At 41.6% G+C, this 15,512-nt stretch overlaps 1 protein-coding gene across 12 annotated transcripts in view; it reads left to right on the top strand.

Annotated features, from left to right (window-relative positions):
- The window catches only part of MAGI2 (membrane associated guanylate kinase, WW and PDZ domain containing 2), a 1,548,202-nt gene that overhangs the window by 1,319,811 nt on the left and 212,879 nt on the right, over window positions 1-15,512 (top strand). For all 12 annotated transcript variants that reach the window (XM_029615849.1, XM_029615851.1, XM_029615853.1 and 9 more), the window contains 2 exons: window positions 5,101-5,293; window positions 12,572-12,817. In XM_029615849.1, coding sequence (XP_029471709.1) covers window positions 5,101-5,293; window positions 12,572-12,817 — 439 coding nt within the window. The remainder of the gene's footprint in view (window positions 1-5,100; window positions 5,294-12,571; window positions 12,818-15,512) is intronic.

A 15,512-nucleotide genomic window follows, 5' to 3' on the forward strand; every position in this document is an offset into this window, starting at 1 on the left:
TTTTGAGGGGCAAGGAGGTTTTGTAAAGGCAGGAGCCCTGGACCAGCATCACAGAAGCAGAGTTCTGGCAGGCATCAACCTTTTCAGAGCCAGCGCAGACCCCAGAGGGACAGTGGTTCTCAAGGGGGCAACAGAAACAAAATTGGGGAAAGAGGGTGTTTTGGTCCTCTCCAGTGACCATTGGAGGCTGTCCAAAATCACATTGGACTGATGCGTCCTGGAGGTAGTAAGAGACGGTTACGCCTTAGAATTTTCTCGTCCGCTCAGGGACACCTTTGTGGTCTCCTGCTGCATCTCCCAGTGCAAACGAGAGGCGGTGCAGGATAGTCCAGATCGGTTGCAACTCCATTGGGCCATTGTACCAGTGCCCCCTCAAGAGAGGGGGCAGGGTCGGTATTCTGTACACTTTGTGGTTCCATAGAAAGAATGGACTTTTCGGCCCATTCTCAATTTGCAGAAGGTCAATGCTACCCTCTGCCATGATTTTGGATGTAAATCTTGCGCACTGTCATAGCAGCGGTGTGCAAAGGGGAATTTCTGGCCTCGTTGGACTTGACGGAAGCTTATCTTCATAGCCACATTAAGGCCAATTACTGGTGGTTTCTGAGGTTCATGGTTCTGGGAAAACATTTCCAATTCTTGGCTCTTCCCTTTGGGTTGGCGACAGCACCGCATACATTCACAAAGATGATGGTGGTAATGGCAGCGGCACTCAGGAAGGAAGGTATCCTGGTGCACCCGTATCTGGACAATTGGTTGATTCGAACAAAGTCAGAAGCGGAGTGTGTTCGCTCAGTCCAGAGGGGACTGCAGCTTCTGGAGTCACCGGGCTGGGTGATGAACCTAGCAAGGAGTAAGCTGTCGCCGACCCAGTCAATGCACTATCTGGGGACGTGCTTCGATACCCGGTTTGGGAAAGTGTTTCCTGACTATGGAGAGAGTAGTCAAGTTGCAGGGTCAGGACCTGCAGCTGCTGTGCCCATCGATGCCCAGGGTCTGGGATTACTTGCAGGTCCTGGGTTCCATGGTGTCTATGCTGGACTTAGTTCCATGGGCATTTGCTCAAATGCATTCCCTGCAGGGGGCCCTGCTATGAATCCGCTTTCGGAGGAATTTCAGCTTCCTTTACCTTTACCAGAGGATACCAGGTCTAGTCTCTCATGGTGGCTATTTTGGCACAATCTGAAGAAGGGAATGGATCTGGAGGTGCCCAACTGGGTTCTGGTGACCACTAATGCCAGCATCTCTGGTTGGAGGGTGGTTTGTCAGCTCAGAGTGGATCATCGTTGGAGGAGGCAGCCTGGTCCATCAACCGCTTGGAGACCAGGGCAGTGCGCCAGACCTTACTGGTGGTTAGATCTTTTGGTGAATGCGTTTAGATGAGTTTTGGGAAATTGAGATCAGGTGATTCCCATATTAATGATTTACTCAGTTTGGTTGATGAGTCTGACTTTATAACGAGGGGGAAGAACTTGAACGCTATGACGTGTGACTATTGATGGTGAGGACGACAGTTGCGGTAGAAAGTAAGTAGGTAGTATGGCAGTGCGGGTCGGGTATGATTTACAAGGTAAAAATCGTTTAAGCTTTACATGCTGATGGAGCTGTCTGTTTGGTTTATAGATAATGGATTAACGCTATTGAAAATATGAAGGTCATGAAAAACTACAAATGTGATAATAACGAATTGTGAGTGGACGTTTTGATGTAAAGGATTGAAGTTTGTAGAATCACGGCTTTGTTGTTTGAGGTTAATCTGGGTAGCATTAAGGGAATTAGTTGCGTTATTTAAAACAGTTTCTTGGAATTTGATGGTTATAATTGTGTTTACTTTAGGACAAGAGTTGAAGAAATATTACGGAGATTACTACTTTGGGTTAGTCCCTGAGGAAGCCCCTAGGAGTGGGTGAAACAAAGATCTTTGTTGGACGGACCAGATATAAGATATGAAACTCAATGTAATTAGAATATAATTCGATGATAAAGATAGAAGACATCAAATAGAAGACAGAAAATAAAGGAATAAATAAATGAAAGATGTTATAAGTTTTTGAATATAAAAAAAAATTTTTTTGAGTCACAATGTTTACATGTATTTGATATGCATTTTTTGATATGCATTTTTTTTTAGTCACAATGTTTACATGTATTTGATATGTATTTGACAACATAGACAAGGCACTAAACCAATGAGAAACATACAGGACAAACATAACCACCATCCTCTCAGAAATGGCACTAACGCTCAACCAGAACAAGACGGAAATACTTCACCTCACTAAAAAATCCTCAATACCCATAACGGATCCCTCAACCCTCTCCAAATACAACATACTCCCGACGGTTAGAGACCTCGGAGTCATCCTGGACCAGGAACTAAACTTCAAACAACATATCAAGACACTGATAAAAGAAGGATTCTATAAACTTCAAATCCTGAAGAAACTCCAACCTCTACTCCATCCCCCAGACTACCGGACGGTACTGCAATCCCTCCTTTTCGCTAAAATTGACTACTTCTACGCCCTCCTAACTGGCCTTCCCACATCCACCCTCAAGCCCCTCCAGCTGCTACAAAATGCCGCAGCACGGTCACTAACGAATAAAAAAAAAACAGATCACATCACGCCAGCACTCAAACAACTCCACTGGCTGCCTGTCCCATTCAGATCTCAATACAAAACACTCATGCTCATTCATAAAGCATTACATAATGACAAAGCCAGCTGGTTACAAAGACCTCTGGCCACCTACCTCCCTACTAGAAATCTCCGCTCTACCAACACAGGCCTACTCCCCATCCCTCCCACAAAGGAAGCACAGAAAGTCTCCACAAGAGAACGCGCCGCATCCATAGCAGGTCCTCACCTATGGAACAACCTCCCAACCGCACTCAGAACTGATCCCTCCACACCTACCTTCCGAAAAAACCTCAAAACCTGGCTCTTCAGGAAAGCCTTCACCCTAGACAAGTAACCCTGCCTCAGTCCCCCCTCCCACCTTATTTCATGCCCCACCCTTCCTCTGTACATAGTTAATTTATTAAAACTATTTATATGCTGTATTAAGTTATGCCATTCAAGCATGTTATAATAATTATGTAAAACCGTTATTGGATTATAGCCAGTTCTCAGTTAAGCTGTTATAATGTACCATGTCATTACAAGGTTCGCCTTAGACATATTGTTATATGTAAACCGATGTGATATACCAAATCGAATGTCTGTATAGAAAAATAAATAAATAAATAAATAAATATGTGTTATATGTGGTTTTAAAATTGGTATGAATGACGTATGTATGAGTTATGTATTGGTTAGTTAGATTTTAATTGTCTAGAATGATGTTTATATATTGGATGTGAATAAACATATATATTATTTCATTAATCTTGGGCAGCTGGCCACTAGAGGAAGCTCTGGAAACCAGAGAGAAGCAGGCATTGTTCTGGAGCAGGGCCTGATGGAAGGTGTAGTTTTGGGGGACTCTGGTCTGGGGAGCTTGGAAGCTATTCAGAAATAGGAAGCATAATATAGAAAGGCAGAAAGCTAGCTGAGAAGCAAGTGGAGAGAAATAGGGACTAAGATGCCACAAGAGAGACATCAGCCTTTGAACTGGATATCCTGAGAACAGAAATGCTGGTAGGGAGTTTCCATTTAACTAGCAGGGTTTAAACAATTTGCCAGCTTATAGAAGTAGGGCTTGCTACGTAACTGTAAGCTTTCAAGAGGACTGGTATTTAAACTCTTATGTATTGGTCTCGAATACCTTGATGACTTAAGATGCAAACCATAATTGTCAGATATACACACCTAGAACAGAGTTTAGTAATTGGCGGGATATAAATTTTGCAAATAAAATAAATATACACAGAAAACCTATTTGGGAGTAAAAAGTAGAGAAATCATGTCTATGTTGCATACCCTGTAAAAAGGGAAAGAAAAGACTGGTCCATAACCCAAAGAGCTTACTATGTGCATTGCTATCTCACAGTGAGATACTTCCTTAACTCCCGTAAAACATTCTATATTTTTTCTTTTAGTGTTTTTTGCACGGTAAATTAAGGCCTCAATATTCAAAGATGGCCGTCTAGGTAAATTAGCCAAATAAGCCTTATCCAGCTAACCTACATGGAATATTCAGCAGCTGAATATCCCCTATGAAATTGCTACTTTGCTTTATGGCAGGCCTGACTTATCTGATTAACTATCCGGGTAAGTCTGAATATCAGCACTTATCCGGTTAAGTTAACTGGATAATTAGTCCCGCCCCAACCCTCCCATTGCCTAACCCCTAGATATCTGGCTATCTACTTAGCTGGATAAATACTTATTCAGCTAAGTAGCACCCACTGAAAATAGCTGAATATTAAGTCACTACTTATCTGGCTAACTAGCATTAAATATTAGCCTCTAAGTATTTATATTTTCCATTTATTTACAGTATCCTTGTTTCCCCATTAATTCCTGTGGAGTTAGGCCACATAAGTGCTTTGAAACATATTTAATATAGGTAGCATCATAACTGAAGTGTGGACAGATGTTTTTAGCTTCTTGGCGTAATTCATTCATGACATCATGTTTGGAACATCTTCAAGGCACTTCTTTTGCCCATTCCTGACACTGATGGTCTTTATGTGAGCGATTGCAAATCCAAAAAACGATGAGTCTCATTCATATTATAATGAAGCGGATAAGGTAGCATGCAACCCAAAGTGAGGGCAAGTCTATAAACCCCCAAAAACAAGGTTTATTAAATTTTTTTCCTGACTTTCATAGCCCCTCTCTCACAAGCTACGTTTTTAAAACTCTGGATTTTAATATTTTTGTTTGCCAAAGTCGACAAATATCTTTCTTCTGGAAAAAATTTTAAATCACATATTTGAATGATCATGCTCTCTAGAGTGAATGATTTATTTAGGATAGAAGAACATTTAAATCTTTACACTTCTGCTAAAACTTCCTTGACAAGTTGTTGTCTTTCTGTTGTTTGTTCAATTTAGCTCTGAATTTTTTTTCTGCACTGAAATATTATAACATATGCATGCTTGTATAGGTAGATATACATTTCTATTCTAACATCTGCTTTTTAATTATTTAGATTTTGATTGGAGCAGTGATTGCAATGGGTTCTGCAGACCGAGATGGCCGCCTTCGTCCTGGCGATGAGTTGATGTATGTAGATGGGATCCCAGTTGCTGGAAAGACTCACCGATATGTGATTGACCTCATGCATCATGCAGCCCGAAACGGTCAAGTAAACCTTACTGTGAGAAGAAAGGTGCTATCCATAGGTACGTTTAGAGGAAGGGAAAACTCAGGCAGAAGCTCCGTAAATACTTTACAGAATGAAGACCTAGCTGGCTTAGAAGTATGTAGTGTACAGCCTACTTTTTTGAAGAGCTTTGATTGATGGCAGTTTCCAGTCAAAGAGCTTGCAACAGTTAGGTAGTTGATATTTGGCGACACCAAAGTTCATGATTTTGTTGAGTGGCCATGTTCAAAGAACATTATCCACAACTATTACAAAAAAAGAAGTCTTTTTTAAAGATTTTTAGCCAGAGTATGTAATGAAGCAGATTCATTTGTCAGATCTCATTCATCCAGTCCTCATTTTCATTCTGTTGCTGACAGTAAGTGGCCTCATTAGTCATATGGTGCTCTTAGCACATCTGCAAGAGAAAAGACATTAACTATTATACCTGGAGAGTGATAACAGGAGAAATATGTCTTGAACTTTTAACTCTGATTTTCTAGATTGACTTTTGTTGTCCTCTGTTATCAGACTTGGATTTTACTTTTAATTACTCACGTTTCCCAATCCAAGCTCAAGGAAAGTTATAAATTCAGATACAGTTGCTAGGTGCCTGCCCAGGAGGGCTTACAAATTAAGGGCCCGGTGTAATTAACTGTAAGGACAAAATGGGAGCTGAATTTTAGCTCATATTTTCTTTGCTCACACAGTAAAAATTGCATTAACTCCTAATGCAGTGAGATAATGCATTGGGGGTTTAAAAAGCACACTAACTGGAAAATATGTGCAGAAGACATGATCAGAGTCCGTAAAATATGATTTATGTGCATAAAACATGATCTATGTGCATAAAACATATTTTCTGCACAGAAAACATATTTCCTGCACACAAATAGCGTCTTCTATACATAAAACAAGATTTCTGCATACAAATCACAATTTGTGCAGATAAGCAAAAATGTGTACACAGTATATTCCCTGCAGGTAAAACATGATTTGTCTACCAATTATGTTTTATGCACATAAATTCCGAATACAGGACCTGTGCATCATTAACTCCAGGTTCAGCCCCAGGCACTAACATTAGCTCCAGTTCTGGCGACACTGAATTAAGCCTTTCTGCGATGGGGAGTAAGTGCTATTGCCTTCATTAACATGGGATTTAAATGGAGAAGTGCTAATGTATGCACACAGCTTTAGGCTGGTTTGTGTGCGCATTTTCTGTGCATGCAGCTCCTTGCTGCATTGAGAGTATGGTCTGCGCACAAAAAAATTGGGTCCACATCATGGCCTAATGAGACAATAAAGGGCGAAGAGATTTGCTCAGGGTAGCAAAGGGCATCGGTGAGAGAAGAAAGATTTGAACCCTGGCTTCCCTGGCTCTCGGCCCACTGCTCTAATCTACAGGGCCTGCTTCTTCTCCACTGTATTACAGGATGTCATGTGCGTCCCTGCGTTTTCAGAGCAAATGACCAAGCTGCAGGAAAAATAGAAGAGAGCTCAGTAATTGACCCCCTAACATAAAAAAAAAATATTCATACGTAAGATACTGGGATTACTTTTATCTTTTTGTTGGGCAGATCACTAATTCCCCTAAGGGTTGCAAATTAATGCATTTCGGTTTGGGAGTTTTTTGTTTGGTGTTTTTTTTTTTGCTTGCTTGCTTTGAGTTGAGCAGAGTTCAACAAGTCTTTGCAAAGAGAGTGGGTTAATGTAAACACCTTCAGGGGAAAATATGCTTTTGTTGTAAAAGTGAAAGACAAAAAAGTTGCCTGCAGCTTGCTGCTTGCTGTATGATGAGCTTGCTTGTGTGTACTGAAAGTCGGAGACCGCTGCATTCATTTATAGCAGAGCCCCTGGTCACTTCACTGGGGTAAGATCATTTTCTTCCTGCCGCAGCCCGGTGGTCGGCGGACATAAACAATTTTCAGTCTTCCCAAACATGACAGCTAGAAAATGAGATCTCTCTTGTGGCATTTAGTCACAGATTTGCTCCAATAACTCTTAAGAGATTTTTCAGTTCAAATGTGGCAGCCTCATAATTGTTTGCGTTTTATTTTCTCCTGACTATCTCTAATCATTTTGTTTCCAAGACATGCAAGGGCTGATAGAGGACACTACCTGTCTGCGTAAAGAACAGTTTCTCATTGGACCACACTGTACATTGCACAAGAAAGGAATCTTGTCTGGAAATTCTATAAATTCTATTTAAGAAGGGCAAAAACCCCTCCTCTAGACATAGGTTTGAAGAGTAGATGTGCTAGAAGGAAAATCTTCCCGGGCTTACATACTGTCTTGCTTTCCACAGGCCTCTCCGTCCTCTGTATTCATAGTATCTGATTGCTTATTGTACTGTGTTTATTGTTGTACTGAGTGTGTGTAAAGTGCTTTTTTTTGAGAGCACCCAATAAATAAATAATAATAACAGCGTTAATGCTTCATCCGAGCAGAGAGGCTCATGCACATTTAAACATTCGTCAGCAGCAGAGTCTTTATGGCTCTGCTCCCGGGAGGAGATAAATAAAGGATTTGAGTAGACATATTCATGAGAGGAGTTTTCCTGTGGTTTATGTACAGCAGGTGCTTGTTTATTCCGGGCCTGATTTACTGAGGCTTCCCCCCTCTCCCCCGTTCTCTGTATATGGGAAAATAAAACATTATGGAAGCAGGCCCTCCTTTTTTATTTTATTTTTTTTTTAATGCGGTAATTGCACTGCTGTTGACAACTCAGGTCCCTTATCCATGCGCCCTTTTTCTGAACTCCTTCACCTAAGTGCCCCGCCATTGCAAATAAAATGTTGGAAATCTCTTCCGGCGTTTCCCACTGGATTTCAACTCGACCATTTTTTCCTTGGCCTCCAAGTCATGATGCGTCTCGATTTTGTGTTGAAAACCACTAAAGCTAAACAGACCCGGTTGACGCCACCCTAAAGTGAAATGCACAGCTGACCTTTTCTGAGCTGCCTTATTCTGACTGCCTCCTCTTCCTCTGTGAGTTAAGACGCCACAGCTCTTCGCTTGCCATGGCATGCGGTCGTGCCGTCATGAATGGAAGACAGTAAAATAGTTCTCTCTCACCCTTGTGCCGCAGGCAGGAGCGTCTGCCGTAAGAAAAGTTTACATTACTATCACCAACAAGGTATATCACAATTTGAGGAGCCAGAAAATGGGGTTTCCTTTATGCGTTTTCTTACTTTTCCTGTCTCAGTACCCAAATGTTTATTTTCTTGTGCTGACCGCGGATGTCGCCAGTCTTGGCACCAGTAAGAGTGTTGAGTTTTGATGAGTTTTTTCTTCCATGTCATTCTGCTCTTCGCTGAACATTGCACAAGTGCATGAGTTGGAGTGCTGCGAGAGAATTATGGCTCTAATCCAAATTATATTGGCAGCTTATTTTCTCCACTTTTCATTTGTATGTAAATGCATGCTCTTTTTCAAAAATCTGTTATTTTTTTATTGTGTTTCTGATAATTGCAGCACATGGAATAGGAAGGATATTTTTCAAACATCCCGCTTAATGTATGCCGCAAACACTTGCATAAGTTACATTGATTTTCAAAGCAGACTTAGGCGCATAAGTCCACTTTGAAAATTATCCCACCAAATCTGTTCCACACAAGTTCTATCTGCTATTTTGTGCGCACAAAATTTTCTGGAAAATTTACAACCATCCAGTCGAATTGTACAAAGCATGGAGTGAATTTCCAAGACTTAAGTAACATGCACAAACATTTGCATATGTGCGCGTAAGTGGGATCTACTAGTGTACATGCTGCTTTATAAGTCGCAAACATATGCAGGTATTTTTGCTTTCGTGCGCACATTTTAACACACAGAAAGGAAGCGTTTTACGGTGGGGCCAGCACATATATGTCTAATTTGCTGTTTTAAAAGACACGCATGTAGAAATTTGCCAACTTTCTCATGTAAATTTACACCTGCTAATTATCTTTGGAAAGTGATATTAAATGTATTTATTGTGTACTATTAACTGGGTGGGAGGTCTGGGTGAAGTGGGGGAGTTCAGGCTGAAGAACCAAGAGGATCTCGATGACCTGGAGAAGGACTGGGTGAACTGGTGGAGTAATTGGGATCTGATTACTTATGTCATTCATGATTTATTTCATACTTTTGTTATTTTATTATCTTAATTCCTATAATTTATTTGTTTTCATGGGTAATGATTCAGATGAACTGAACCAAATCACGGTGAACCTAGAAGATATGGTAGGCCTGATTGACAAACTGAAGAGTAGTAAATCACCTGGACTGGATGGTATACACCCCAGAGTTCTGAAGGAACTAAAAAATGAAATTTCAGATCTATTAGTTAAAATTTGTAACTTATCATTAAAATCATCCTTTGTACCTGAAGACTGGAGGGTTGCTAATGTCACCCCAATATTTAAAAAGGGCTCCAGTGGCGATCCAGGAAACTACAGACCAGTTAGCTTGACTTCAGTGCCTGGAAAAATAGTGGAAAGTTTTCTAATCATCAAAATCACAGAGCATATAGAAAGACATGGTTTAATGGAACAAAGTCAGCATGGCTTTACCCAGGGCAAGTCTTGCCTCACAAATCTGCTTCACTTTTTTGAAGGGGTTAATAAACTTGTAGGTAAAGGTGAACTGGTAGATGTAGTAAATTTGGATTTTCTGAAGGCATTTGACAAAGTTCCTCATGAGGCTTCTAAAAAAAAGTAAAAAGTCATGGGATAGGTGGCAATGTCCTTTCGTGGATTACAAACTGGTTAAAAGACAAGAAACAGAGAGTAGGATTAAATGGACAATTTTCTCAGTGGAAAAGGGTAAACAATGGAGTGCCTCAGGGATCTGTACTAGGACCTATGCTTTTCAATATATTTATAAATGATCTGGAAAGGAATACGACAAGTGAGGTAATCAAATTTGCAGATGATACAAATTATTCAGAGTAGTTAAATCACAAGCAGATTGTGATAAATTGCAGGAGGACCTTGTGAGATTGGAAAATTGGGCATCCAAATGGCAGATGAAATTTAATGTGGATAAGTGCAAGGTGATGCATATAGGGAAAAATAACCCATGCTGTAGTTACACGATGTTAGGTTCCATATTAGGAACTACCACCCAGGAAAGAGATCTAGGCGTCATAGTGGATTATGCATTGAAATAATCGGCTCAGTGTGCTGTGGCAGTCAAAAAGCAAACAGAATGTAAGGAATTATTAGGAAGGGAATGGTGAATAAAACGGAAAATGTCATAATGCCTCTATATTGCTCCATGATGAGACCACACCTTGAATACTGTGTACAATTCTGGTCGCCGCATCCCATAAAAGATATAATTGCAATGGAGAAGGTACAGAGAAGGGCGACCAAAATGATAAAGGGCATGGAACAGCTCCCCTATGAGGAAAGACTAAAGAGGTTAAGGCTGTTCAGCTTGGAGTAGAGACAGCTGAGGGGGGATAGGATAGAGGTTTTTAAAATCATGAGAGGTCTAGAACGGGTAAATATGAATCGGTTATTTACTCTTTTGGATAATAGAAGGACTAGGGGGTCACTCCATGAAGTTAACATGTAGCACATTTAATATGCGCTTCTCACCCCACAGTCATGGGAGGGGAAGTGAAGGAAACAGCTTGATCTTCACCTGGAACTGGAAAGAAGCAGCGATGTAAGTGCTGCGATCGTTAGACCCGCCCCCCCATGACATCACTAACATCAGACAGTTAAGACAGCCTCAACACCAGGCGTCGCGCGCCAAAGGCGCTCTCCCCTTTATGCACCCCTTCTTGCAAACCTTTGTGTATATGTAAAAATTTATTTTTATGTTTCCTTTGTTAACTAAGCTGTTTCATTGTATTCGACTAAGGAATTTTTTCCTGCTTTTTCTGTTTCACTGTAAACCGGCATGATTTGCATTTAATGCAAGAATGTCGGTATATAAAAGTTAAAAAATAAATAAATAAATTTAAAACTAATCGGAGAAAATTCTTTTTCACGCAGCACTCAATTAAACTCTGGAATTTGTTGCCAGGGGATGTGGTTAGTGCAGTTAGTGTAGCTGGGTTTAAAAAAGGATTGGATACGTTCTTGGGGAAGTCCATTACCTGCTATTAATCAAGTTGACTTAGAAAATAGCCACTGCTATTACTAGCATCAGTGGCATGAAATCTACTTAGTGTTTTGGTACTTACCAGGTACTTGTAGCCTGGATTGACCAATGTTGGGAACAGGATGCTGGGCTTGATGGACCCTTGGTCTGTCCCAGTATGGCAATTTCTTATGTTCTTATTTCTTGTAAACCATTATGATTGAATACGGAATGATGGTGTACAAAAGCAATTAAATAAATAAATTGGTAAAACTGGCAATTTCACTATGTACACTTGTTTTAAAATATACTGACTTACATGTGTAAATCCTGATTTATGCAAGTCCCACTTTATTTTCTGGTGTAAAATATATGCACATATATTTTTAAAATCGGAAAAGTATGCACACTTAATGTGCAGGCAAAGCGCAATCAGTGCAAGACATAGCCAGGAACCCCAGAGATATCACATCAAGCTTGGAAAACCACATGGAGACTGTAAATATGCAATCATTAACATATCGACAAGGACAGCAGCACATATTTTTAATTCATTTGTGAAAGTCCAACCTATTTATGGTTCGCGGGAACCAAAATGTTCTCCTTAGTCCTGATCTGTTAATGACTCGCTGGTCTTGCCAATCAGAAAACAGTGCAACTAAATTGACATCCCAGCAAGTTCATAATTAAACAGCAGTAATCTAATGTTTAGGTTGTGTGGACAGAAGCCTGCATTAGATGTCCTAAGATGAAGAGGTCTGATGGTCCAACGGAGCTCTACAGCAGTGGAAGCAGAGCCACAGGCTTTCTCTGTGGTGCCTCGGCACCCTGCTGCTTGTGTCTCACAGGGCTATGGGAATGATAAGCAGCAGTAATAGCAGTAGTGGTGGCGAATCTCCACCAAGACAACTATTGCTTGATTCTTATACTGTGCTGTGCGCCAAAGGGAAAAGCAGATTTATAAATTGGGAAAATAAATGAATTACAAATTAAGGTTCAAAAGAAAATATTTAAAAATTGTTTCTATTTTTTTAGCCTCTGGATATAGCACGCCTGGTGGGATATGCAGAACCCCCCTGGACTTGCCTGGTGATTGCATTCTGTTTTCTGTTCTTTTGATTCAGATTAGGCAGCACTGTCTTTATTTACAGTCTTCTGTGCAGTGTAAATATGTGCACATCATAAGGCATCTTGCCTCCATTGTACTGTACCCTAACCTCGGTGGCCATGTGTCTTCCAGGTGACCCGTGTCCGGAGAACGGCAGGAGCCCAGGCTCGGCGTCGACACACCACAGTTCTCCGCGAAGTGACTACGCTGCTTACCCCAACAGCAATAACCCCGCGCTCAGCAACGCGTCCCCCCCAGAGGGCTTCGCTTCCCATGGCTTGCAAACCAGTGATGTCATCATTCATCGCAAAGAGAACGAAGGGTTTGGCTTTGTTATCATCAGTTCCTTAAACAGGCCAGAATCTGGAGCTACAATGTGTAAGTGGAACACTTTCTGTGAGTTATTGCTTCATGCGTTTGCTAGAAATTTGGCTGCCAGCGCAGACCACTAAAAATCTTCAGCTTGCCACGGAAATACCTGGGCAGCACATGGGTAGCTGGTTGCAAACAACAGAATTACCCTCCAGAGTTACTGCAGGTCGCCCACAGATAACCTGTGGCATTTGGGCCATATTGTAGCAATCAGAGAAATATTTCAGCAGAAGTATTTGGCACTCTTAAGGGCTAGATTCGGGCAAAAGTAGAGTGAGCAGAGTGCAAACAGCCACCAAATCATTTTCCTTCCACAAGTCTGAGCTGGTGTTTCTTTTGCCCAAGTGTATATTTTTGAGCAACAGTTCAACAGAAAAGAATCATGCAAACAGAGGACCTGTGCAAAAAGCACAATGTGATTTAGGGGGAAAGCATTACACTCAAGACTCAGGAATTAGCACAGGGCTTGGATCCCAAGCTTGGTTTCTGCTCCTTGAGCCAGCTGGGGGTTCCCAGAGGGGAGGGAGGGAGTCTCAGTTGTCACTCAAGGACGACACCAAGTGTCCCAGAAGTCCTACTCTTTGACTCCTGTCTGAGAACTCTCACAGGCCAATGCAGAAAGGTGCGTTCAGCCGAATGCACCATTTTACCTGCTCTTCAACTCACTTATTCTGTGCACAAAACTTACTCCCGACGCAGCAAGAGGTTTTGCGTGCAGAAAACGTGTGTTCCAAAATGGGAGTACTGCTTAGCGCTCTCGCATGGAAAACCCATACAAATGAGGGCAGTAAGTAGTATTTTCCGATGCAGAGAGGCGTGCTGGCACAACTTGGGTGTTCATAGCGCTGGAAGCTTAACCTAACTCCAGGTCAGAGATGTTTAGGTTTCCAGTTCTGCTGCGCTGGCCCTTAAAGGCCCCCCCCCCCCCCCAAAAAAAAGGGAAAATAGTGACAACAAAAGAAGTCAGGACCACTTAGCTGGATAAGTACTCTCTCATATCTTCCAGATGAAGTGCCCCTGCTCTGGTGAAGATGAGTTTTAATTAACAATAATAATAATGATAGATTTCATTCCATCTGATAGACAAAACTTGTCGTTTTTCATTTTATATATGTAAGGAATATATTCTGACATCAAAGATCTGCCAGATCTCCAACTTAATTCTCCAGCAAGACCTGGCAATTGACCGAAAACAGCATAATCAAACTCTGCAGAGCAAAGGAAGACATATGTGGCTATTATTTGTAAATGCACAATTGATTAAAGCTTTTCAAGTGCAGGTAAAGAGCAGTCAGAGCTTGGAATATCCGAAGTTGTGAGTTAAAACCGGGGCCACATAACACTGCGCAGCAAGACTGCACTGTTCCTAATTACGTAAATGGAAAATTGCAGTTTGGTGTGCTGGTTTTAAGTACTCCTAACAGGAAGACATAAATTCCAAATCAGTGTCTGAAGTATGTCTAACAAAGATTTACAGTTATGGTGCAGTAACTAAGTTGCAAAGGACAAAAAGACAGAGCTCCTCGCTGAGTTATGGGAGTAGACGTGCTGGGAGTGTAATGATTTTCTGAGGGTCGAAAAACAAGAAGAAATATTCCAGTGGGGAGGGAAGCTTAACTTTCAGACTGTGCGCAGACGCGTCAGGTCTGCAGGTGCTTGGCACCCGTAGACTTTAGGACGGTTTTCAGAGGGAAAGTTTCACACAGGAAGGTTCAACCCCAGCTCCTGGCAGTGCGTAAACTCAAGCGCAGACTTTTGAAAATCCAAACGTCTGCATGCAGATCCTCCCCCCACCCCCCCCCACGGAATGCCTACTTCAAGCGTGCGTAAATGTACGAGCGGAATGGGGTGGTGCATGCGCTCCCACCTGTGCGCCCACTGGGGTTTTTTACAAAGAGTCACCTACGCTATCTGAAACCTGGATTTGTGTGTGTAAGTGGCATTGAAGAGGCCCCCCCCCCCCCCCCCAAAAGCCTAACCCTATCATCTTCGTATATGTACCCCAACATCGCCAGCAACCCAACCCCGATTCAGCATTTTAGTTGTGCGCATTCAGTACGTCTACGATAAAGAAATGTCAAGGGAGTCATTTCAGGCCAACCCAAGCTAGAATTAGGAGCTAGCAAGGAAGGGAGGACTGGGAATAGGCTGACACGTCAAGGACCGTAATCGTTGCTTCCAGTCTTCTTTCAAACAATTTGCTGATGTTTATATCCAAATGGCAAGCACAGTTAGAAAAGAAATAAGAAAACCACTGTCTCAGTTGACATGAACTTCACGAGAAATCAGTTGAATAAAGGTGTCTCTTCATTTTTATGTAGGACTTTTCACTTCCTGTTACCTCTCTGCCCAGCCCCAGCAAAGCAGCAGGAGCTTATTTTGCTTACGAAGGGGAATACCTGTTCCTTGGCCTTTATTCTTTCTCTCTCTGTTCATTACATTTCACTCCAACTATTTTTATATTTTTTTAATAAAATGGATACATCCTTTATTAGGACCACACACAATTGAAAAAACACCTCACCCCTCCTCCTACCAAGAAATCATCCTTCATCTCTAGTGTTCGGCGTAGGTTTTTGGTGACAAACAGAACTGCAGCATCCAGCTTTGCTTCAATATCCAGTGATAGGAATGTCACGCAAGAGCCACAATCTAGTATGTTACCTTTGAATTAATAACAAATGATAGAATACCCCCTTTT

Source organism: Rhinatrema bivittatum, chromosome 9 (assembly GCF_901001135.1).
Source record: "Rhinatrema bivittatum chromosome 9, aRhiBiv1.1, whole genome shotgun sequence".
Taxonomy (NCBI): domain Eukaryota; kingdom Metazoa; phylum Chordata; class Amphibia; order Gymnophiona; family Rhinatrematidae; genus Rhinatrema; species Rhinatrema bivittatum.